This window comes from Primulina eburnea, chromosome 5 (genome assembly GCF_022965805.1).
Source record: "Primulina eburnea isolate SZY01 chromosome 5, ASM2296580v1, whole genome shotgun sequence".
NCBI lineage: Eukaryota > Viridiplantae > Streptophyta > Magnoliopsida > Lamiales > Gesneriaceae > Primulina > Primulina eburnea.
Window position 1 is genome coordinate 4,095,456 of NC_133105.1, and position 22,381 is coordinate 4,117,836.

Here is a 22,381-nt window from a genome sequence, read left to right on the forward strand (position 1 = left end):
GAATTTACTTTTCATGAACTTAAAAGGAAAGCTTCCAGTACATTGTCTCTTTTACTTCAACATCAGTAAATTAGGCTAGATAACAAGTTCAAAAATAGCATTATAAAAATATATATGCTAACAAAAAGAACCTGACCATAGAACCACTAAACATATATAAACAAACTATAGGACATAGCATACCTTCATTCTCTGAACTACTGATTAGAAGCTCAATTATGTTATTGAATTCAATTCATTCGGTGATCGGTACGACTCTCTCCCATATCCGATCTTCCGCTCATTCTCTACACAACCTACGACCATCAAATTATTAAAGGGAATCGATGTTTTATAATATTATCTATTAAGAGTCCCATGAAGAATCATTTATCAAACTTCTTTATCCATCTTCTCGATAGTAAAATAGTTTGTCAGAGTAGCTCTGATATTACAAAGCAACAGACTTGACTGAAAAAAATAGATAACTCGGACCACATATTCATGGAGTATATTAGTTTTCAGGAAACGCTTAAGTGCTAAAGATTTCGTTGATCTGACAAGCACATTGAACAAACGCGATAATCAGCAGCACATAACAAAGCAACAACAATGTCCACAAATGGCAATAAAATTTGAAAATGCTATAATCATTCATTGCAATGGTAATATAATCAAATAAATCTCTTCGCCTCAGGACTTTGAACAGCAGAGAAAATTTTAAAGTTCGCAGACAACAGGGAAATTAACACCGCAGCTGAAGAAAGAGACAGTAACATAAGGAATTAGGGCTAATTTCTTCAGGAAAATTGGGGAAAAAAAAATTTGGACCATTTCTCGATTTATGCGTGTCATCCTTGCGCAGGGGCCATGCTAATCTTCTCTGTATCGTTCCAATTTTATCGGATGTCCCCGAAGGGACAAATCACAGTCTCCAGCAAACCGTATATAAAGACATCACAATTTTCTTGTTTTTAAAATGTGGGAATCGGGTGAGCGCTTCGTTTATTTCGGATCACGGAATCCGGCCCACGTTGGTAGCCCAGCAACTTGGATCCATTACTCCAGTCCAACGGTGTATCAATTAGTAGCAAAACCTCCATAAAATTTTATTTTTCACCCTGTACATTAATTAAATTTCTTTTTTCAAAATTCTTTGGCTCTCTCGATAGCACAGATTTCGGATAAATGTTAAATTTATTTTTTTAAAATAAAAATAAAATTAAAAAAACCGGAAATTCTAGTTTTTAAACAAAATTCTTTTTAAAACACTTTTCAAGCCAAACAATATTTAAAAATAATAATAATAATAAGTGTTTTTTTGTTGTTGACTTCTCCAGCTAAAGAAACTCTAAATTAAAACATTACAAACAAATAAGGTAGACCAACATATCCAACTCACATATCTAACATTACAATTACAACTATATAAAAGACGGGGGACCAAAAAAATTAGAGCAAAATGCGATCGATTTGTTCTGGAAAAACCGCTTATTAATCATCGAGCCCGTAGTCCTCGCCAAAGTACTTATCAACTAGCTCGTTGGCCATGTTTCTTATATCTTCGTTCTCGTGAAACTGGTATCTCTCCATGGCATCAATACCATCTTCTGCTTCAACAAGTTTCGGACCTTCGCCGTTTGGCATTCCTCTTAGAACCTGTGGGAATGAAGCCACTAAAATGATTAATGAAGAGTCCATTTTGTTTTGGGGCGTAATGTTCCCTACTCGCCAGTTACTAGCAGACCTTTTTTCTTGTTTAATGGAATAATTTTTAGTACGGTAATTCTGTGCAACAATATCATTCTTCTTATTTGAAAGATTTGCTTACCAGTTCCATGAACTGAAGGCCGACTCTTGCAGCTTCGATATTTGCAGATCTTACCAAGTCCACGAAACCAGGGAGTATTCCTCTTCTGACAAGAGAAACTAAATGGTCAAGAATCAGTGAAGGCCTTGCTGATCCTTCTGCAGGGGCAACACAGAGGTTGCCTAGAACATATGCTGCTTCCTTTCTTATGTCAAATGGTGCAGTTGACAGAAGATGAATCAATAAAGGAACGGCTTCACTTGAATGTATTAATTTCTTATGCTCGACAGAGCCAGCAGCTATATTAGAAAGTGCCCAAGAAGATTCCTACATATTATAAAGTGTGTAACAAAATGGTAGAACAATACAACGATATAAAATAATATAACAAGTAAAAGACATCAAATATCATGCCTTTTTCAGGACTCTGTGTTCGCTTCTCAAACATTTGACCAGTGCTTGAATAGCATTTACTGCAAAACATTTGAAAGATATTAACAAGCTTATGCCAAATGGCGTTTGCCATATGGATCACAACAAATAGCATTGAAAAAATACATGTAACTTTAACCTGTGGTCTCATGGTTAGCAAAAAGGACATTATTGGTTAAACAGGAATCAGTAGCCACTAGATTTCCAAAACTCCGCAGAACCTACACAGACAGAAGTCATGACAAGATGATGGTGACAAAAACAATACAATTTTCACTGCATTAGACAAGCCTTAATCTACAACATACTACCACTTTTTAGGATAATAATAATACATGGTGGAAAATAAAATATTATTGCATTCATCTAACAAAGACAAGTTATACTACGTTCAACTCTAATATCCGCTAATAAACTCCCGAGAAATGAAACCCAAATGATTAATGGAGTTGATTTACCACCAATCGTGCAATATTTAGCAGATAAAAGCTTCTTGGACTTAGTTATCAAGGATATTATTTATCAAGTCTTATAAAACTATAGTCATCAATTTATAATGCTTGTTACCGGGATAAGAAGTTGCAAACTATTTGATGATGCCAGTCTATCCACAAGAATTTGTAGCAGATCGCTCTTTGTTAAAATATTGGTCGCAGCATTAGAGAGGGCAGTGAGATACACGACAACCCATGCCACTTCAGTCGCCAGTTCTTCGTCCCTAATAAAAAAATCAAGTTGGATACACAAAATTGAGACAATTAAGTGATTGTGTTGTTTAAGTCTTGACCACAAATAAAGATTTAACAAGCAGAAGATTGTGAGATTTATAAAATTATATAATCAGAAATGTGTACGATATTTGCTTCTCCATAGTGCATTAAAGTATCAACTATAATTCTCATCCATCATTTTTAATAATTTACCTTTCTGCTCAAAGTAAACTACTCAGAAATTATGCAACATCAATTTTACAAACCCAAGTCCCAGTACTCAAATTAAGGCACCAGGACATTTTCATATTAGCTCTATGCATTGATTAAGAGTACTTTGAATACTGAGAAATTACTTACGCCTTCTTCAAGTGCCGAAGAATTGAGCCAAGTACCCCATCAATTCTTATCGTCTCCGTGGCAGCTTTAGAATCAGGTCCCTGCATCCATAAATACCACATCCCAGAAAGAATATTTGATTGAAAAAAATTTACTATTGTGTGATTATAAGATTCGAGAATTATTAGAGGTCCATAAGATGCTCAAACAACTCAGTGCATTCCGTGAGAAATTATGCAGCACAAACTCTTGGAAAAAGTAATCAGTTGAACGACAACAACCCATGAATATAAAAAGCAAATGTTTTAATATCCCCTTTGATCAGTAGTCAGTACACACATTCACTACCTTGATTAAGTTAGATAACGCCCATGCAGCCGTTCTCACAGTTGATCCCTTGTTTGATAGCATCATTCTTGCAAGAGGTAGTAAAGCTCCTTGTGAAAGCAATACATTTCTCAGCTCCTCTCCTTCCCCCGCAACATTTCCCAATGCCCAGGCACATTGCTCTGCAACAGCCAGTGCACTCTTTTCTGCGAAATGAAAATTCAAATTACTTCAGTTTTACGTTACTTGTCACAATTTCCCACGGTTATCGAGTTATTTAAAAAAAATTAGTTTAAGGAAACCACATCAGATACCACAATTTCCTTTTATGGGCTGATTAAGCCAAAACTTTTATATTTCTTAAATTTCAGACCACAAGATATATGCGATGGTGATGAAGAGGTCAAGTAATGTAATCCAATTTCCACTTTCTCCTCTTCTTGGATTAGTAAGATCACGGATCATAATGATCCAGAAAAAATGACTATTTACCAACACTGAGACTGTTTCAGACAGTAATTGTTAATAGTGGTCCTGTAAAGTTCTATTAAACAATTTATAGAACACCACTCAAAGAAAGAACTTAAAGAATATATGCTGACGAATAATATAAACATCCAAGACCACTAACCTCCCAAGTGGGCAATTAGTAATGGTAATGCAGGCAACAGGGCTTTTGTTTCTTCTGGTTTTCCAGCTGCTATATTTGTCAGACACCAAGCAGCCTCGAGCAGCTAAGATATTGAAGTCCATTACACAAATAAGAAAGAAATTGAGTTGGATTCCAGTAAACATCAGGCACGAAGAAGAAACAAGCAGAATACTTCACAGCAAAAAAAAAAAAAAGAAGCCACTATGTATACACTCATCGAACCTGTTCATCAGCTGAGCCAAATGAAAGACATTGAACCAGAGTAGGCAAAGCTCCAGCTTCAAGAGAAGCTTGAACCGGAGGAAATTCAGATCTTGACAACAACCGTCTCAACTCACGAAGTGCATTAACTCTTTTCTGTGTGGCACCTTTTCCCCTAACAGGCAGACGACACTACGTAAAGCATGATTCTTTGTTTTTTGACACAATTCTGTCTCACTTTTGACGCTATTCCAGAGCAGTAAGAAAGAATGTAGACACATTCAAAAGGCGAATACAGTTAACTAGGCTTACTGATACGTAACAGCATGCTTCAAATCTTCTACGGCTTTTAGAGTCTGAGCTTCCAGAAGTGATTGTTCTCCATCCATCATCATGTTGTCATCGACGGGAACATCATTATCACCATCACTAACTCCAATTCTGCATAAACGTTTTGCACGCATCAATGCTTCTCTTCTCTCCTTTCCCACCATAATTGCTTGATCCCGTCTCTTCTGTGCCGCACCACTTCCCACTATAACAACCAGCAGATACAAGTACATATAACAAAACAATGTACACGTGATATAAAAATAAACTTGACAAAACCAAGGGCGTCATAATCTTGCGAACTTTGAGCTATAAAAAACGCAAGGTAAAGAATACACAGTAAAACTATCTCCAATCCACTACATTTGGTTAAAAGAACAAGCCAATACATTTTCAAAGCTTAATATCATATAAACTAGAGCATTAGCAGCCTGTTTCTCATATTTTTTAAGTGGCTACATAAGCAGTAAAACATCAACTGGATTCCCTCATGTGGGATTGCGCACCATATTCCTCCAACACCAAAAGAAAGCCCAACTTCCAAACAAAATAAAAGCCGAAATACTTCGCATATTAGAACAAAGGACACACATGCTGCCGGAGAAAAGAGAGAGAGGGTCACCTGATGCCTTGATAGGATCCCTTTTATGAGGCTTGGAGGCTTCATCTGCCATTTTCGCTATTCACAAATCACAACTATCAGCCTATGACTTGGAAATTCTCTGCGCATCCAAGGAGAGAACGCATGGTTGCTCGAAAAAATTTCACGGAGGCTTCAATTGTGCTTTTGTATCAGAAAATTGGGATAATCGTTGGACCCCGCGTTCAATTTGACGACAGAAATGTCCGATCCTTGTTTGGCTACACAATAGTAACAAATTTGCTGTCCATGTCCGGTTTACGGCGGCTGGTGGAGCTCGATAGTAATTTTCGATTTTTTCATTAAATTTAAATAAATATGGTATGAAAAAATGTTTGGTTTTTTTAATATTTAATTAATTAGTTCAATAATTTAAAACTTGATTTTGTACATATTTCTTTTTAAAAAAAATAATCATAAAATACTTTTTCAATATATCATGTTTAAATACAATTATTGGAAGTTATATTTGAATCGACACGATTAGATTAAGGTAGTATTAGCTTATAATTAAAAAAACGTGATTATGATATTTTTCTTTGAGTAAGTCTCATGTGAGACCGTCTCGCAGTTCATATTCTGTGAGACGGGTCAACCTACTCATATTCACAATAAAAAGTAATACTTTTAGCATAAAAAGTAATACTTTTACATGGGTGACCCAAATAAGAGATCTGTCTCACAGATACGATCCGTGAGACCATCTCACACAAGTTTTTGCCTTTTTCTTTACGAAATTTATTAAATTTGTAAAATAAATTCATAATTACTTTTTTTTTTTGAAAATTTACAAACATACATACCAAAAAGAGTTTTGCGAAATTTATAAGTTCACTCAAACGACTTGTAAATTGTTTCAGAACTTATAAATTTTGATTTTTTTTATTAAAAAAAATCAACTGAGATGTTTTAAAAGAAATTTGTGTCCACACTACATTTTAGGAGACATAAGGTGATTAAGTCAAACTATTTATTACTTTGGATTTAATTTATAGGTCATAAGGTGAAAAAAAATGTCCCGTAAAAGCATATTTTATCGACAAATATAATAAATGATGATTATAAATTTTGTATAAGTTGCATTTGAACCAATGTATTTGAAGTTAGGGATTTAAATCTATTAGTTTGTTTGAATAGATCTATTAGGCAAAGAATTTCAAATCTCAAATAATTATTTTTTGCATCGTTGTTAAAGATGACAACGAGGTGGGCGGGAGCGGGTTTTCCCTGAATTCCATCGTCGCCCTGTTCTCCACTTTTTCGAGTTTGTGAAATTCTCACACATAATATATTATTATTTAATATAAGTATTGTTATTTTGTATCAAGATTATTTAATAATAATATTATTAATATTATTTCGAGGAGGGTTCGGGGATGAGAATAATATCATCATACCAGCCCCGAACTCAAAAAAATCGAGGATCCATGTCCTCGTTTTGGGTTTTCCAGCGGAACCTTGAACACATTGAAAATCGTCATCCCTAGTTATCATGGTGGATTTCAAATCTATCATGACATAATTTCAAATTCTTTACTCAAATATCTCTTAAAATCCAAATCTTTCAATTCAAACACAACCGGAAGATATTATCACATTTATATTTTCTCGTAACAAACGTATAATGACACATAACATTTAGCACGTTATATATGTAGAGTCAAAAACATTAACTGAATCGAAAAATTATATGAAACAAATGTTCATATTTTTGGGTATCCCTTAACACAATTTGCCAATTAAATGTAAAAAAAAAAGGTTCTAAAGTTGAAACTTCTAAAATCAAACGATTTGAATCTAAGCTCTCCTTTGTTGAGCTCCCTAGAAGTTAGAGAGTTCCCCCGCTGTATACATTTGAAGATGTGGGCCAGTATCCGTATAGTGGCCCAACTACTCGGTCCAAACATCAACAAACTTCAAACTGCAGGCCCATCTGGGCTTTTGCTCATGTTGTATTTTTAGTACAAATATTATTGACCTGCAACCGAAGACAAAAAATACATCAAATATTAATTTAGTACTAACAAAAAAATACACATGACACATATGTAAAATAACGGCGATTACATATATTAATCATAAAGTTGATTCATAAAATTTTGTTATAATTTTTAATCATTATTTAAACGATGATCATGTAAGTATATTAAATATGTAATTGGTAGAGATAAATAGAATTTTTGAATTTTCACAATATATCAGATATTGTAGTTATGATTAAATTATATAAAAATATTACTTATCTAAATAAATATAGTATTTTAGTAAATGACAAAAATTTGTGTGAGACGGTTTCACGGATCGTATATGTGAGACGGATCGTATTTGGGTCATCCATGAAAAAATATTACTTTTTATGCTAAGAATATTACTTTTTATTGCTAATATCGGTAGGATTGACCCGTCTCACAGATTAAAACCCGTGAGACGTTATGAGACCCACTCTTAGTAAAAAATAATTGATGTCATAAATTCATAACAACAAATATTTCGGTCTTTATATATGTTATAGAATATAGATATTAACTCTCCTAGATCACCAATAATTTCATGAAATAACCAATTTAATAAATTAACGGTCCAAATTTTCACTACAATATACAAATTAATATAAAATAGCACATCAGGGTGCAAGTAAAAGAGAAATTATAAATACTAATAGCTATTTTTTAAAAAAAAATTAGTTATAATTATGACATCATATCGAAAAAATTAATTAATTAATATATAAGTGGGGGGAAAAGCTGAAGGGAAAATAAATGAATAACATGGGTTCACGTACGAGAAAGTCGACCCAATAAATGACCAAACATGGTAGCACGTAATATAAAGCGTACCCGTGCTGCATTAACCGGAGAAAAGGAAAAAAAATGTATTTTATTAAGTGATGTTTTCGACTTAGTTTTTTAAACAAATGTTCCTTTTGAATTTTGATATATATTTATTAATATATAAATTCCAAAGTCTAAATATGCAAATCTCTTTTATTAATCAAACTTATGGTTGACAACTTTAGGGTATAATTATTCAAAATTAATATTTAATATTGATTTATCGAAAGAAACAAAGTGCAAAATTACTAATAAAATATGTTCAACAACTTACTTGATAGTTCATACTAACCGAACTGATTTAGAATTTTTATTGCTTGAATCAATGTATGTTAAGTAACATTGGTTATGTCTCGATATATATAGTAATATGGTCTTTATATCTATTTTTTTTTTTTATGAAATTAGATTTCACAATTGTAATTTTTTTTATGTACGCTGGATAAACTTCGAACTAATACAATGATTTACAGACAATTTTAGTCAAATAAATTATACTGAATAATTTCGATATAACAAACGTGTTCGATAAAACATTATCGAGATAATCAAAATTTTAATCATCGACAAAACATTATTATTTTGAACACATATTGGTTGTCTTTATAATTAATGGCAAAAACTTGTGTGAGACGGTCTCACAGATCGTATTTGTGAGACAGATCTCTTATTTGGGTCACCCATGAAAAAGTACTCATCTCACAGATTACGATCTGTGAGACGGTCTCACATGAGAGTCACTCATAATTAAAATAGTAATAACTCAACTACCGGGTACAGACTAAAACTTTCAAAGGTTGGAGCTGAGTCGGCGCTTGAACCAAGAGACTAGTGATCACAATATATAACCTTGGAGACAGAGTAAGCAAAATAACCAAGAACGAATTCTGGGCATTGGAGACTGTACAATCGCATGTCTTGTATTGATCCAGATGATAAAGATGAAAGCTTTATCATTGCCAATATCCAGTCCAAGCAGGGTGGAGAAGTTTACGCCTCCGTTGATGAGATTCTTGACCGGTAATGTGGTGAGCAGAAGCAGAGCCAGGTCGCGTGCGATCCCAATTTTCGGCAAGAGGAATGCTGCTGGGTTGATTGATGAAACCACTCGAGAACCATCTTCTCCAAAAGTTACTTGCATTGGCCAAGTCAGGGCCCGCAGCGCTACCTCCGAGTCAGTCTTAAATCCCCGCCACACCACCGGAAACCGCCGCCGCTGGTGGTGGTTGAAGAAACCCTTGTTTGGTTACAAACTCCCTTGCAGATTTCGCAGGTATAAGACCTTTCGCGGGCTCCTTTTCAGGTGGGTTCTGTGCCGTAGTAAGGCTGGTTACGGCAAGAAAATGGATGCAAGAGTGGATTCTTTCGTGGTTGAATCGAATCAGAATTCTGACAAGAATGAGGATTTTGAAGCTAAGGTTCGACAAATTGTGCCTGTAAATGCTTTATCATTGACTAGGTATAGGCCTCTTTCTCGCAGATCGTCATATTTGGGAGGTAGAATTTGCGAGTCTACATCGGAATCATGTGAAATAGGAGAGCTTAAAACTGAAAATGAGCCGAAAACTCTGCAAAATTTTCAGGAAATATTTAGAAATTTCAGTTCGGAAATTAGTCACGAAAGTTGCAAAGAACTGGGAAATACAAAAACTGTCGTTGAAGATTTGAATGGAATTTTTGGAGTTGCAACAGCTCATCCTTTACTGCTCACAAGATGTAAATCAGGACCAGCGAGAACTGCTTGATCCGGGAACCGATTAATACTGTTTTGGAGAAGATTAAAAAAAATATTGATATGTAATATGAGAGATGAAAAATAAATTAGTCTTAATGATGATAAATAACTTATATATTGTAATTAATTATATGATGTATATATTGAGAGTGATAATGTAAATAATTATATTTTTATCATCAACATCAAACTGTCGTTTATTACATTGTAAATTTATATTTTTGAAAAAGCACTTTTAAAAAAAAAAAAAAAAGAGCATGAAAGTCTGCGATTTTTCAAAAAATAAAAAAGGAGCATGAAAGTCTGCGTCGTTAATCGTAATCTATTTTACACAATCGGAGAGCTGCGTGGGGAAAGCTCTTGGATTAAGCGAGAGCCGGTGATGATATTAAATATACTGCTTCTCAAGCAAGTCCATCTGATTTAAGCCCAAATTAAGACTGGAAATTGTAGGCCCAAGCCCAAATATCAATTCGATTAAATTTGTTGTTCCTTCGGGAAAATATAAGGTCTTTCATCATTACTACTTTTTTTTAATAAAGAAAATTGCTATATTTTTCCATAATTTAAAAATATGATTTCTGTTTCGGATAGTTCTTTAAACGAAATACCGTTTCACCGGTGTATTTAGATATTAGAATGAGTCTCATGTGAGACCGTCTCACGGATCATAATCTGTGAGACGGGTCAACCCTACCCATATTCACACTAAAAAGTAATACTCTTAGCATAAAAAGTGATACTTTTTCATGGGTGACCCAAATAAGAGATCCGTCTCACAAATAATACTCGTGAGACCGTCTCACACAAGTTTTTACCTAGATATTAAACTTACTTTTACTTAGGAATTATATTTCTTGAAATATATACAATTGATCTTCTGGATATTATCATCGAGGTGATGTTCACTTATTGATTGTGATAAAATTACACATTTATTTTTCAGCTCAACGATTCTCATATAAATGATACTCATAAGATAAAAACTTGCGTAAGACAATCTCACGGATCGTATTTTGTGATACATATATCTTATTTAGGTCATCTATGAAAAATATTACTTTTTATGCTAAGATTATTTTTTTTTATTGTGAATATCGGCAGGGTTGACCCGTCTCACAGATAAAGATTCGTAGACCGTCTCACAAAAGACCTACTCTATACATAATATGAAACCTTCATACGTATGTGTATGTATAGACACATATTCATGAGTAATCTGTCTAGCAGCGGTGGCTTGTGTTCTGTGACGTAATAAGGTTTCAAATCCCGTGAGCATGTGAAGTTTAAAAAATTCGTCAATGCTCGAACCGCCTCAGTTAAAATAAAATATATAAATCCAATTTTATGGAATAAACTACAGCCAAAATTTACTTGTCCTCCATTTAATTGTTTAACAATGACACGATTCCAGTACCTTGTCCGATTCTATGGGCAGATTTATTCGTTTTCTTGTGAAAGCCGGACAACACAGGTGCATTAGATATTACGTTAGGTATGCTTGCCTTATCATCTGTCCAAATTAAATTCGAATCATATATGAATGAACAAAGAAGCTGAGTTTTTATCCACAAGAAAATTATATTATCCTTTTCCCCTTCACTATTTATAAATATATAGTGCAATAATCAATAATAAAAAAAGATTATATCTATAAACTATACGACGACACAATTAATTATGTTGTGACAGATTTCATCTTGCTGTCTTTGATCTAATATGATGACTTTCTCCTTTGTTACAGCAGAAAAAGTCAGGTTAAGATTAGTTCAAATGACTAAAGGTCGGGTTAAATTAGCGGACCTTTTAAATATTTAATTAAATAATTCATACAAGGAATTTTCCAAAAAGATATTATTATACCTTTCTTCTTCAGATCATCTCACTTGCACTTTACAATATATCAAAGATAAAAATTTGTGTGAAACGATCCTACAGATCGTATTTTGTGAGACATATATTTTATTTGGGTCATCTATGAAAAAATATTACTTTTTATGCTAAGATTATTACTTTTTATTGTGAATATCGGTAGGTTGACTCATCTCACGGATAAAAATTCGTGAAACAGTCTCACAAGAAATGCTCTAACTAAAAAACTCTTTTGTTTGCTTTTAACAAGAGTTGTGTTTTGGTTTGTGAAAGCAACCACCAACCAACCTACAAACACAAAAAATAAAAACCTATGCAAGAAAATGACTTCCATTTTAGTTTCTTCCTTCATGGCCTGATATTAGTTGGAAAAGATGGAACACTTGAACCTTCAAATCTCAGAACAATACATAGTACGTACATAGGATAAAAATGAAGTCAATAATGTTAGATAAAAAGTTTAAGTTAATCAATGTATATAAGTTAATGAGTAGAAAGCTGAAACCGAATCCGTTTACCACGTCGGAGTTGTCGGCGTTCATACCAAGTCTAGGCCATGACTGCTTCCACCACCGGTGAAACTAGTTTCAGATGAGGACGTGGAAATGGTGATCACCTCATTCAAATCAGTCACGCTATCTTGCAAGGTCATCAAGAGGTGGGATGTGCTAAAACTCAAAGTCGGCCTAGTTCTTGGTACAATGGGGACCTCGGTTTCACCCACCAGCATTTGAACCACAACCCTCATCGTAGGTCGAGCCATTGGGTCCGGGTGGGAACATGCAAGCCCTACCATTAGCACTCGTCTCATCACCTCCTCATTGTACTCGTTCCCAAGCCTTGGATCTGATGCCAACATCAACCTTCCTTCTCTGTGCAAACTCCACACCCATTCCACCAAATTACTGCTGACCCCAACTTTTCCTACCCCTATAACCTCTTTTTCAATAGGCCTTCGCCCACTTGCCACCTCTAGGACAACCGCTCCATAGCTAAAAACGTCAGTTTTCTCGGTTGCTCTGCCAGTTAACAAGTACTCCGGAGCCAAGTATCCCATTGTGCCTGCAGCTACGGTTGCATCCGGAGACTTGTCATGCTCAATCTGCCTAGCCAACCCGAAGTCTCCTAATCTTGCATTGAACCCTTCATCCAACATGATGTTACTGGCCTTGATATCCCTATGAATCACTTGATTCTCACATTCTTGGTGCAAATAGGCCAAAGCCGAAGCCACACCGAGTAAAATCTTATGTCTATAAGGCCAAGGTAAAACCATTCTCGACTCAAACAATGCCTTGTCCAGACTCCCATTTGCCATCAAATCATAAACCAACAAAATTTCACCCTTCTCGTGGCACCAACCTTGAAGCCTAACAAGATTTCTATGCCTAAGTGTGCCAATGATCGACAACTCGGATAAAAACTCGGTCTTCCCCTGTCCCGCGTGGCTACATCTCTTGACTGCCACAATGTCACCCGTGGCAGGCAATATACCTCTGTAAACAGTCCCAAATGCACCATGTCCAATGACCTTATTAGAATCGAACCCTTTCGTAGCAAGTTTTAGCTCCTTGTAGCTAAATTCCCTCGGCATTTTGATCACATCCGAAGCCAATATCTCAGGTGTTTTGACACCCTTGATTTTCTTGGAATAAACCCATATCAATGCTACCGCACAAAATACCAGGAAGAATGCCCCGGCGGTGACAACTCCGACTACTGCCCCTGGCCCATCCTTACATAGCTGGTTGTGGCATTTCCCACTATTTTTTTCCTTTTCTTGTACCGCTGCCGTGTCATTATGGTCTGATTCCACAGGCGCCAAAGAAGGCGGCGGCGGTTTGACTGTGTCAGCCGTTGGATTCATTAAATTAGCCGGCGGAGGGGGTGATCTCCCAGTCGGAAACATTGAGTTGTAACCGGTATTGTCATCGAAAAAAGAACTGAAACTCCACCACTCAATGCAGTGGATCTCCGTGCTCCCCTGGGTCGACCCGGAAAACCCGACAAACATGAAATCGTTCAGTATGTACTCGTTGAGATCAAAAGTGGAGGATACGATTGGTTCTTTAGGCTTCATGTTGGAATACGATACGTACACATTGATCATCCGGGTTGACCCGGAATACTCGACCCACGAGTTGACTAGATCGCCGCTCTTGAGATCGACGCCGATTATTTCCAAATCACCAACTCGGGTTGAAATCATAGAGTTCAAATCCAGACCCACATGATTCCCGTTGATGTCCTTGAACTGAATGTCCATTAGGGTGTCGAATTCCACCGCCAAGACGCCGTTTTGGGTGTTCTCCCGGTCCATGACACCGAGAAACCCGCCGGCATCCCCCACGAACTGATCATCAGGCGAAATGACGAAAGCCAACCCACCGCCGATGGAGGAGGGGTTCAGATTGGTAATAGAGAAAGAAAAGAAAGAGGAAAAGCTAGCCAGGTTCTGAGTTCCGGGACGACGAAATTTGACGGGATTGGAGTATAACACTTTCCCCGCGCCGGAGTTGGGGACGGTGAGATCTCGAGTGAGCCTCACGCTCCCATTGCTCAAATGCGCGTCACCGAGGAGCTTCAAGCTGGTGAGAGTCAGCGTCCCGAAGTCAAATTGTGTATCCGAGAAGGAATTTCCGGCGAGAAAGAGATACAAAAGCAAAATCTTTGCAACAATGGGACAAAACCCACATGAAAGAACCGACATGGCTAGATTTCAGGACAACTCCATCAAACAATTCTTGGCCTTGAAGCAGACAGAATTAGAGGATAATAAGGAGGAGAGTATTGAATCAAGGAAGCAATAAAGTCGGAGATCTTATGGAAACTTGACGAAACAACAATGTAAAAGGAAAGAAACAAAGGAACAGTGAGCGAGTGTGGACGATCGTGGGAGGAGAAAGGGAATCCAAAGAAGGATAGAAGAAGACATGTGGATGCCACGTGTCGTATTCCAACGGTAATATTTCCGCCCCCTCCCCACCCTGCCTACAATTGCGTTGTCGTGGAAAAAATGAAAAAAATTCCTCTAGGATAGGAAGTGTTCCAGCGTTTTCAATGTTTTTTATGACATGGAATCTGAGCTCCGTAGATTACGAGGTTGTACTCTTTTGGGTTCTTGGAAATATATCATACATTCGATTTTGATCCCAATTTAATCTCCCGAATTTTTTAATTATCGTAAAAAAACATTTACTGAAATCACAAAGATCTTTTCTACCTCAAATTATATGTGGAAATGATTTAGATATGTGGACTTACACCCTCTTTCATAATGCCAACACCAATTGAGAAAAATTCCTTGGTTTACATCATGTGATTGGAAAGGGAAATAACGTTTCATTATTGTTTGGAAGGAACAAAATGGAGTGAACATCCAAATGTATCATCCCTCCTTCTATTCCATTCGATTATTGTCCACTTAATAATAAGAAAGAAAGAAAAGCGGTCGCATGTGGGCGACTGTCAACAGCAACACAGCTATCATGTCACTTGCAAGAAAATCAATATGCAAGCATTTGTTTTTATAATATTACAAATTATCTATAATATTTTATTAAATTTGAGATACCTAGAGTAATTAATTTTGGTATCATGACATGTTTTAATAATTATATATATTAATAAAATGTTAAAATTTTAATGCAAGTTATATGTAGTCCAGCGGATTGAATCATTGTTTTTGGATTTAGGTTTAAGTTCAATTCTTACCGAGGTCATTTTTTATTATTTTATTTTTTAACAAACTCGTTATTTCTTATAATTATATTTTGATTCTCTTTTAAATATATATCAAATAAATTATAAAAAAATATTAGACAATCACGCAACGTGTAGGTCGGTTCACTAGTTGGTATAAAAAAAGACAAGTGACCCGGGTTTTTTTTTAAAAAAAAATTAAAATGCATTGATATTAACTGAATTATCAAATATTGAGTAGCAAGTACAGACAGACAATGAGGACATGAATCCTCAAATCAAACCTTAGTTAGACCTATTAGATAAAAGAGAATTGAGATATCAACGACTTCTTAACCTCGAGACATAAAGAAATAAAAACGTGTTTCATGGATTACAACTAGAATCGCTTGCAACGAGCCAAAGAAAATACATACATTTGTAAACCCGTTTTGCGTAACAAGATTAGTGTGGGGAAGTGGTACGAGATTCAAAAAGTTTGGTTATAAGTGATCTGGCTTGTTGATTTAATTACTGTCAAAGCTCTGTAATTCACGTGTATATATATAGTAGGATAAACGTTTATATATTTAATTTAAAATCCCCGAATACAATACAATGGACCTTTCCCCCGACATGTAAGCCATCACCATTCATTAGTGGCCCAATAACACATTAATAGAGCTTTTGATATCAAATGGAAAAAAGGACCAAAAAGAAAAACCAAAGTTTTCATTTACGATTAACATATCGACAATCAGCTCTAACATCTCCTTCATCCCCTGTGATGGGATTATTTTCCGACAAAACAAGTAGAGCCCTTGAAAAATGTTCGTGGAAGTAGCCATTATCTGAAGCCATCTTCTCCACGAAGGGATACGTATTAGGATCCGAAACCAATTGTTGGTCAATGATCAATAATCCTCTATGGTTCAGAACATTCTTGTAGTACATGTTATCAAGGGTCATTGGGGTTATACGATCATTTCTTGCATACTCCACAGCCCTCGGATCCGGATCGGGAGATGGGCATCGCCCTTTGAGGTATTCGGCATAGTTTGGATCCATTGTCGGGTCAATGGTTGGGTAAAGTCGATGGACGATGTTCGTGCAGTGAACTCGTCCTATCGAGTGTGCACCTATCAAGAAATCGATTAAATTTACGAATAAATGATCACATCAACTATTGATATATCTTTATTTCATTGATTTACCTAAAAGAGCGACAGTTCCTTCCGTGTCAACTCCAATGGATCGGAATCTTGAAAGAACCAAAGACATAGTATCATTGTGATTAGGGATAAAGTTTTCAATTTCTTCCACATAGCTTATCTTGCCATCCTTTCTCCCAGTCTTCATCCCAACATGTGGCCCTCCCAACTATAATATATTATTCCAAAACAAAAAAGAAGTTATGATCACAATTAGCAGTGGAAATGTCTTAATAAAGCTTACCAAAACGACACCATCTCTGGCTGAAAGAGCCACAATATCAGCACAAGAAACAGTGAGGGGGCATTGGGTTTCAAGTGCATCTTTGATTGTTTTGATGTACTTAAAATTCCTCATCCCAAAGTTTCTTGATGAAGTCTTCTCCGATTCTATACCATTTGCAGTGTCCAATAACAGCGACGCATCGCACGACTACATAAACAACAAGCGGCTAAGTCGATCATGGCTTATAAGGGTAATATCTATTTGACAGATATCTACATTGTGGACGTCGTTGGATCTTATAACTAGCACTAATGAAAGTATAAAACCAAACGAAACAATGACCTTAACCATGCAATCATGGAATAGATTTCTAATCCACGAAACAGCTGTGTTTCCATGCTTATGGTACAATTTGGTGACTTCTTCCTTCACGATTTGTTCGGCCTCGGGGCAACTCTCCGAGTAGTAATTCAACTGCAGCTCGCTTTCGCCTTATTTTAAAAACGAGTTAGTATAAAAGTAACATAGTATAAACAAGGGATTAATTAATGTGAATAAAATAAGAAACGGAGACAATTACCAGAATAAAACTGGAAGAGTAACGGTAACAGGAGAAGGATGACAGTTGAAGTAAAATTACAGTTGCAATGGGAGGCCATGTTGGTTTAATTTAATTATGATATAGATAAGTTACGAAGATTATTGTGCGTGTATGTGTGTATATATAGGCATTGTTTTTTGGTGGGGTGAGAGGCTGTTCCACTCAGCCATCTAGTCTGACCTTTCGGCTATGTTTATTTAAAAAAAAAAAAAAAAAAACTAGCCAAGCCTTAGTTTATGCATTGTCATAATAGTCACTTGTCCTGGCCAAAACATTGATTATACAAAATCAAATGATTTCAGATGAAAACTAAAAATTCATGGTTTTTTCATGGTGGATTAACATCAATCCTTGACAATTGATAATCTAATTTGGTTCACTCACTGAATCAGAACATTTCTATTGTATTGGGTCGAGGTGGGATGACATATCGTACTGAAAATTATATATTGCATCGAAAGTTATATATCGTACTGAAAGTTATGATATATTCATATATTTCGAATAATTAGCATACCAATTACATCAAAATTTTGTTATATATCAAGATTTCGCTAAGGTATATACCGATTTTTTTTATCCTAGCCGATATTTGTAGAGTTCTCCAAAGAAATCGGGTAAACTTTACTTAGGTTTCAAGTGTAAACTTGTTGAGGATTTTAACCTTCATTCTAATTCTCGGTTATGTTCCATTTAATTTTTCAGAGCCATAAAATTCCCCCTCCCCATTATAGGTATGCCTGGCTTGTACTAATCTTGCAGGTAGGACAGAGATTATACAATCTTAAGTCGTCGAGTTATAAACTTCATTTCTTTGGATTTATTCGGTTCCATTTTTCATCCAACTTTTCTACATTTGTACATCTTAAACACAATAATTTATGGTTAACAAAATTTTGTAAATATTGCAAAGTCGTGCGCACAAAAAAAGTGAGTGGTATTTGGAATATTTCCTTAATGGAGCTATGATGTACAATTTGACAAATATTATGTTGGCGGTTGGTTAAATAAACAACAAAAATGAGTATATGTGAAGTAAAGCATAAGTTTTATCCACCCATTCTCCATTATCTTTTCTTCGTTGAAACTTTTTTAAGTTGTTTTAGAAAAATTTGGGGTACCCTAATTTCATTTGAAAATGTTAACAACTTTAAAGATCAAATTATATTTATTAAATTTATCGTATATCAAGTATATCCTCATTTAATATATCATGTCAATTAATGTTATTATTGTGATTATTTACAAAAATTAACTATTAGCCTAACATTTCAATAAGTTATTTTTAAAATAATATCTCACAACTTATAATTTTTTAGAACATCTTATAGTTGTTTTAAATAAATTTAGTCAAATACCGTCTTAGAGATAAATTGATTCCTTTCATTTCATATAATTAAAAAGACAAAAAAGTGAAACGGTGTCACGCATAAATTTTGTAAGACAGATAATGAAAAAATATTATTTGTATGTCAAAAGTCTTACTTATTATTGTAAAAATGAGAAGAGTTGACTCGTCTCACGGATAAAGATTCGTGATACAGTCTAACAAAAGACATAATACACTCAAAATATATTATAAATAATAGATTTTTACATTAATTAAGATATATTTTCTCTTATTACTTCTTTATCTTTTCCATATATTTATAATGTGAGACCTTGATGATTGTATTCCCAACAATTATATTATGCGATCGAAAATTAGTCTTAACTAATTTTAGGTAAACTAATATAATTTCTTTTTTAATTTGAAATTATGCCTTGCTAAGTCCAAGCCAAATGAGCCTAGCAAAGGGGTGGGTCAGTGAGTGCTCTAAAACCTTGGGCCCCTCTTATAAATGACGAAGACGAGCCCGTTAACTATTAGCCCATATTGCTTACTTGAAGTCTGGCCCCCTTCTTACGGACCCCTATTTATTTCAAGCCCAGGCCTTTTTAAAAGCTCGATAAATTTGTCCTCATCAGTACCCCATTTTTTTTAAATGAAAAAAGTTTTCATTAAATAGGTAAAAAAAGTCAACACAAAGAATAACTACATTAAACATTACTATAGCACATTAATCGCATTCGATAGGCAGTGAAGACATACAATTTTAATCTTCTGAATAGTGTCTTCAACATAAGTATTCTCATTCTCGAATATTGCTCGGTTCCGCGTGTTCCAAATATGATAAATAGTAACAGCATGCGTCAATAACCGCGACTTGTTATGCATAGACTTACCACAGTAGACACCTCTGAAGATTGTAGTAGTCAAGCCCATCAATTTCTTCGTCCTAAGCCAATCAATCCAAGATTTTTTAGCTAAAGGGCATGAAAAGAATAAACGGGCGATTTATCTTCAACAAAATCAAGCCAGAGTGAGGAGTTTAGCATGCGCAAATAACCAAAAGACGAAAGTGCTTAGGGAGTAGGAAAGACGCAAATAACCATTTTTGCAAAGTAGATAATCACTAAAATAAAATACAACCTTCAAAAAATTAATGTAATAAAAATAAAATAAATATAGACTAATATATAGTTTGGATTAGGGGAGCTCAAAATAACCAACAATAAATCCTTAGAGATTGAGATATAATCTTCAAATTATGTGACAAGTTTCAAATATATTTTACTAATTAATTAACCAAACTCTGAAAAAAAAAAAAAAAAAGAAGAAGCCATGTAGATTAGCAAGACGACAAAAGTTATGAATAAATTCAATGTTTTCAATGAATAATACTGCTCATATATATAATTCGGAAGAAAAGAGCACAAAATTACTATCAAAATAAATCTTTCAAGACTACTATAATCTCATAATTTTGTGAAAATAATAGATATATTATATAAATTAACCAAACCGTAAAAAAAATTAAGAAAAATAAACGGAAACAAAAACGAACCATCAATAAATCAAATTAATTAAATCAAAAAAACCAACATAACAATTAAATAGCAAAGTAAAAAAAATAGATAATCACTAAAATAAAATGAAACCCAAAAAAATACAATATATAAAATAAATTAATGTTATAAAACTAAAATAAATATATACTAATATATAGTTGAGATGAGGGGAGTGATATATTTATAATTACCATAAAAATAAATCTTTAAAGACATAAATGTAATTTTTAAATTTTGTGAAAACTGACAAATATATTTTACTAATTCACATTTGGAAGTGATATATTTATATGTAAGTAGATTAATTAATCGGGCTCTGGGAACAAAAACAAGAAGAAGGTCATGTAGAACCACAAGATGGGAAGTAGGAATAAATTCAATGTATTCAATGAATATTAAGACACACACGCACACATATTTATATAAGAAATTACAAGTTAACCCATATAAAAAAACAACTTGTTAAGCTAAATAAATAAATAGAGAAGGACAAACATGAAAATTCACGATTGAAGTAGGAATAAATTCAATGTATTCAATGAAATAAATAGAGAAGGACAAACATGAAAATTCACATTGAAGTAGGAATAAATTCAATGTATTCAATGAATAGTAAGCATTAGAGAAGGACAAACATGAAAATTCACATTGAAGTAGGAATAAATTCAATGTATTCAATGAATAGTAAGCATTATATTTTAATAATTAGTTATTTAAGATAAAAGAAAGAAATTACAAGTTATGAGTTCAATATATTCAATGAATAGTAAGCATCATATTTTAATGATTAGTAATTAGTTATTTAAGATAAAAGAAAAAAATTACAAGTTAACTCATATAAAAAAACAACTTGTTAAGATAAATAAATAAGGCAAAAACTTGTGTGAGACGGTCTCACGGGTCTTATTTGTGAGACGAATATCTTATTTGGGTAACGAATGAAAAAGTATTACTTTTTATGCTACGAGTATTACTTTTTATTGTGAATATGGGTAGCGTTGACCCGTCTCACGAATTATGATCCGTGAGACGGTCTCACATGAGACCTACTCAATAAATAAATAGAGAAGGACAAACATGGAAGGGTTTAATGTATTCAATGAAGGCAAAAACTTGTGTGAGACGGTCTCACGGGTCAAATTTTGTGAGACGAATCTTTATATGGGTAATCCATGAAATAGTATTGCTTTTTATGCTAAGAGTACTACTTTTTATGGTGAATATGAGTAGGGTTGACCCGTCTCACAGATTGAGATCCGTGAGACGGTCTCACATGAGACCTACTCTTCAATGAATAGTAATCATCATATTTTAATAATTAGTAATTAGTAATTAGTTATTTAAGATAAAAGAAAAAAATTACAAATTAACCCATATAAAAACACCACTTGTTAAGCTAAATAAATAAATAGAGAAAGACAAAAATGAAAGTTCACAATTGAAAGTGGTATATTTATAGATAAGTAGATATATATATATATATATCGTGACTATTTGTGAGAGCTCCTAATCAATTAAAATGAAATGAGATGTGATCTACGAGAATCGAAAATTTATGTGTTTTTAAAATAAAATTTTAGATTATCATTTCTATAAATAATACGTGACGTGAGAGTCAGAATTCAGGGCATTTGGTCTAGTGGTATGATTCTCGCTTAGGGTGCGAGAGGTCCCGAGTTCAATTCTCGGAATGCCCCCCCTATTATAATTTAACTTTGTTCTTTTTATTTTCAGTGGGCCACTTATTTGCATCTACCTAGTACAGAAAAACATGGGCTCAATTGCAGTTTTACTTGGGCCGAGAAAGGCCACTCGAACCCATTAAGAAACCTCATTGTCCTTCACATTATTTTTTTAAATCTTTTTACATACATACATACATACATACATACATATATATATGTACATGTAT

The 22,381-nt window shown here is 34.4% G+C and overlaps 4 protein-coding genes and 2 non-coding genes across 6 annotated transcripts; 2 read left to right on the plus strand and 4 right to left on the minus strand.

Annotated features, from left to right (window-relative positions):
- Positions 1-798: 798 nt before the first annotated feature.
- Positions 799-901, minus strand: LOC140833253 (U6 spliceosomal RNA). The gene has a single exon (XR_012118383.1). It is a non-coding gene; the product is annotated as a U6 spliceosomal RNA (small nuclear RNA).
- A 419-nt stretch (positions 902-1,320) lies between these two features.
- LOC140832478 (importin subunit alpha-9-like) lies at positions 1,321-5,714 on the minus strand. The gene is made up of 11 exons (XM_073196530.1): positions 5,403-5,714; positions 4,763-4,985; positions 4,472-4,625; positions 4,229-4,331; positions 3,619-3,803; positions 3,292-3,371; positions 2,789-2,939; positions 2,361-2,442; positions 2,204-2,262; positions 1,811-2,116; positions 1,321-1,638 (listed from the first exon to the last, which is right to left on the minus strand). Exons 1-11 carry the CDS (start codon positions 5,452-5,454, stop codon positions 1,474-1,476), a joined length of 1,560 nt encoding a protein of 519 aa, XP_073052631.1. The 5' UTR covers positions 5,455-5,714; the 3' UTR covers positions 1,321-1,473.
- Positions 5,715-9,018: 3,304 nt separating this feature from the next.
- LOC140831629 (uncharacterized) lies at positions 9,019-10,109 on the plus strand. Its single transcript, XM_073195371.1, has one exon. It carries the CDS (start codon positions 9,184-9,186, stop codon positions 9,994-9,996), a length of 813 nt encoding a protein of 270 aa, XP_073051472.1. The 5' UTR covers positions 9,019-9,183; the 3' UTR covers positions 9,997-10,109.
- Positions 10,110-12,096: 1,987 nt separating this feature from the next.
- LOC140832479 (L-type lectin-domain containing receptor kinase VIII.1-like) lies at positions 12,097-14,934 on the minus strand. The gene has a single exon (XM_073196531.1). The coding sequence runs from the start codon at positions 14,566-14,568 to the stop codon at positions 12,397-12,399; it is 2,172 nt and encodes a 723-aa protein (XP_073052632.1). The 5' UTR covers positions 14,569-14,934; the 3' UTR covers positions 12,097-12,396.
- A 1,168-nt stretch (positions 14,935-16,102) lies between these two features.
- On the minus strand, positions 16,103-17,689 carry LOC140832480 (peroxidase 21). The gene is made up of 5 exons (XM_073196532.1): positions 17,557-17,689; positions 17,319-17,467; positions 16,995-17,183; positions 16,754-16,919; positions 16,103-16,678 (listed from the first exon to the last, which is right to left on the minus strand). The coding sequence occupies exons 1-5, from the start codon at positions 17,633-17,635 to the stop codon at positions 16,272-16,274; spliced, it is 990 nt and encodes a 329-aa protein (XP_073052633.1). The 5' UTR covers positions 17,636-17,689; the 3' UTR covers positions 16,103-16,271.
- Positions 17,690-22,094: 4,405 nt separating this feature from the next.
- Positions 22,095-22,166, plus strand: TRNAP-AGG (transfer RNA proline (anticodon AGG)). The gene has a single exon. It is a non-coding gene; the product is annotated as a tRNA-Pro (tRNA).
- The last annotated feature ends 215 nt before the right edge of the window (positions 22,167-22,381 follow it).

What these genes read in the sequence shown, in the direction of transcription:
- LOC140832478 (XM_073196530.1), bottom strand. Translation starts at nt 5,454, where the DNA reads ATGGCAGATGAAGCCTCCAAGCCTCATAAAAGGGATCCTATCAAGGCA. An exon ending in GGATCCTATCAAGGCATCAG is followed by an intron (nt 4,986 to 5,402) that starts GTGACCCTCTCT and finishes TGGTTGTTATAG; the next exon opens with TGGGAAGTGGTGCGGCACAG. An exon ending in CGTTATCTAACTTAATCAAG is followed by an intron (nt 3,372 to 3,618) that starts GTAGTGAATGTG and finishes TTATGGATGCAG; the next exon opens with GGACCTGATTCTAAAGCTGC.
- LOC140831629 (XM_073195371.1), top strand. Translation starts at nt 9,184, where the DNA reads ATGATAAAGATGAAAGCTTTATCATTGCCAATATCCAGTCCAAGCAGG.
- LOC140832479 (XM_073196531.1), bottom strand. Translation starts at nt 14,568, where the DNA reads ATGTCGGTTCTTTCATGTGGGTTTTGTCCCATTGTTGCAAAGATTTTG.
- LOC140832480 (XM_073196532.1), bottom strand. Translation starts at nt 17,635, where the DNA reads ATGGCCTCCCATTGCAACTGTAATTTTACTTCAACTGTCATCCTTCTC. An exon ending in ACTCTTCCAGTTTTATTCTG is followed by an intron (nt 17,468 to 17,556) that starts GTAATTGTCTCC and finishes TTTTAAAATAAG; the next exon opens with GCGAAAGCGAGCTGCAGTTG. An exon ending in CCAGAGATGGTGTCGTTTTG is followed by an intron (nt 16,920 to 16,994) that starts GTAAGCTTTATT and finishes AATATATTATAG; the next exon opens with TTGGGAGGGCCACATGTTGG.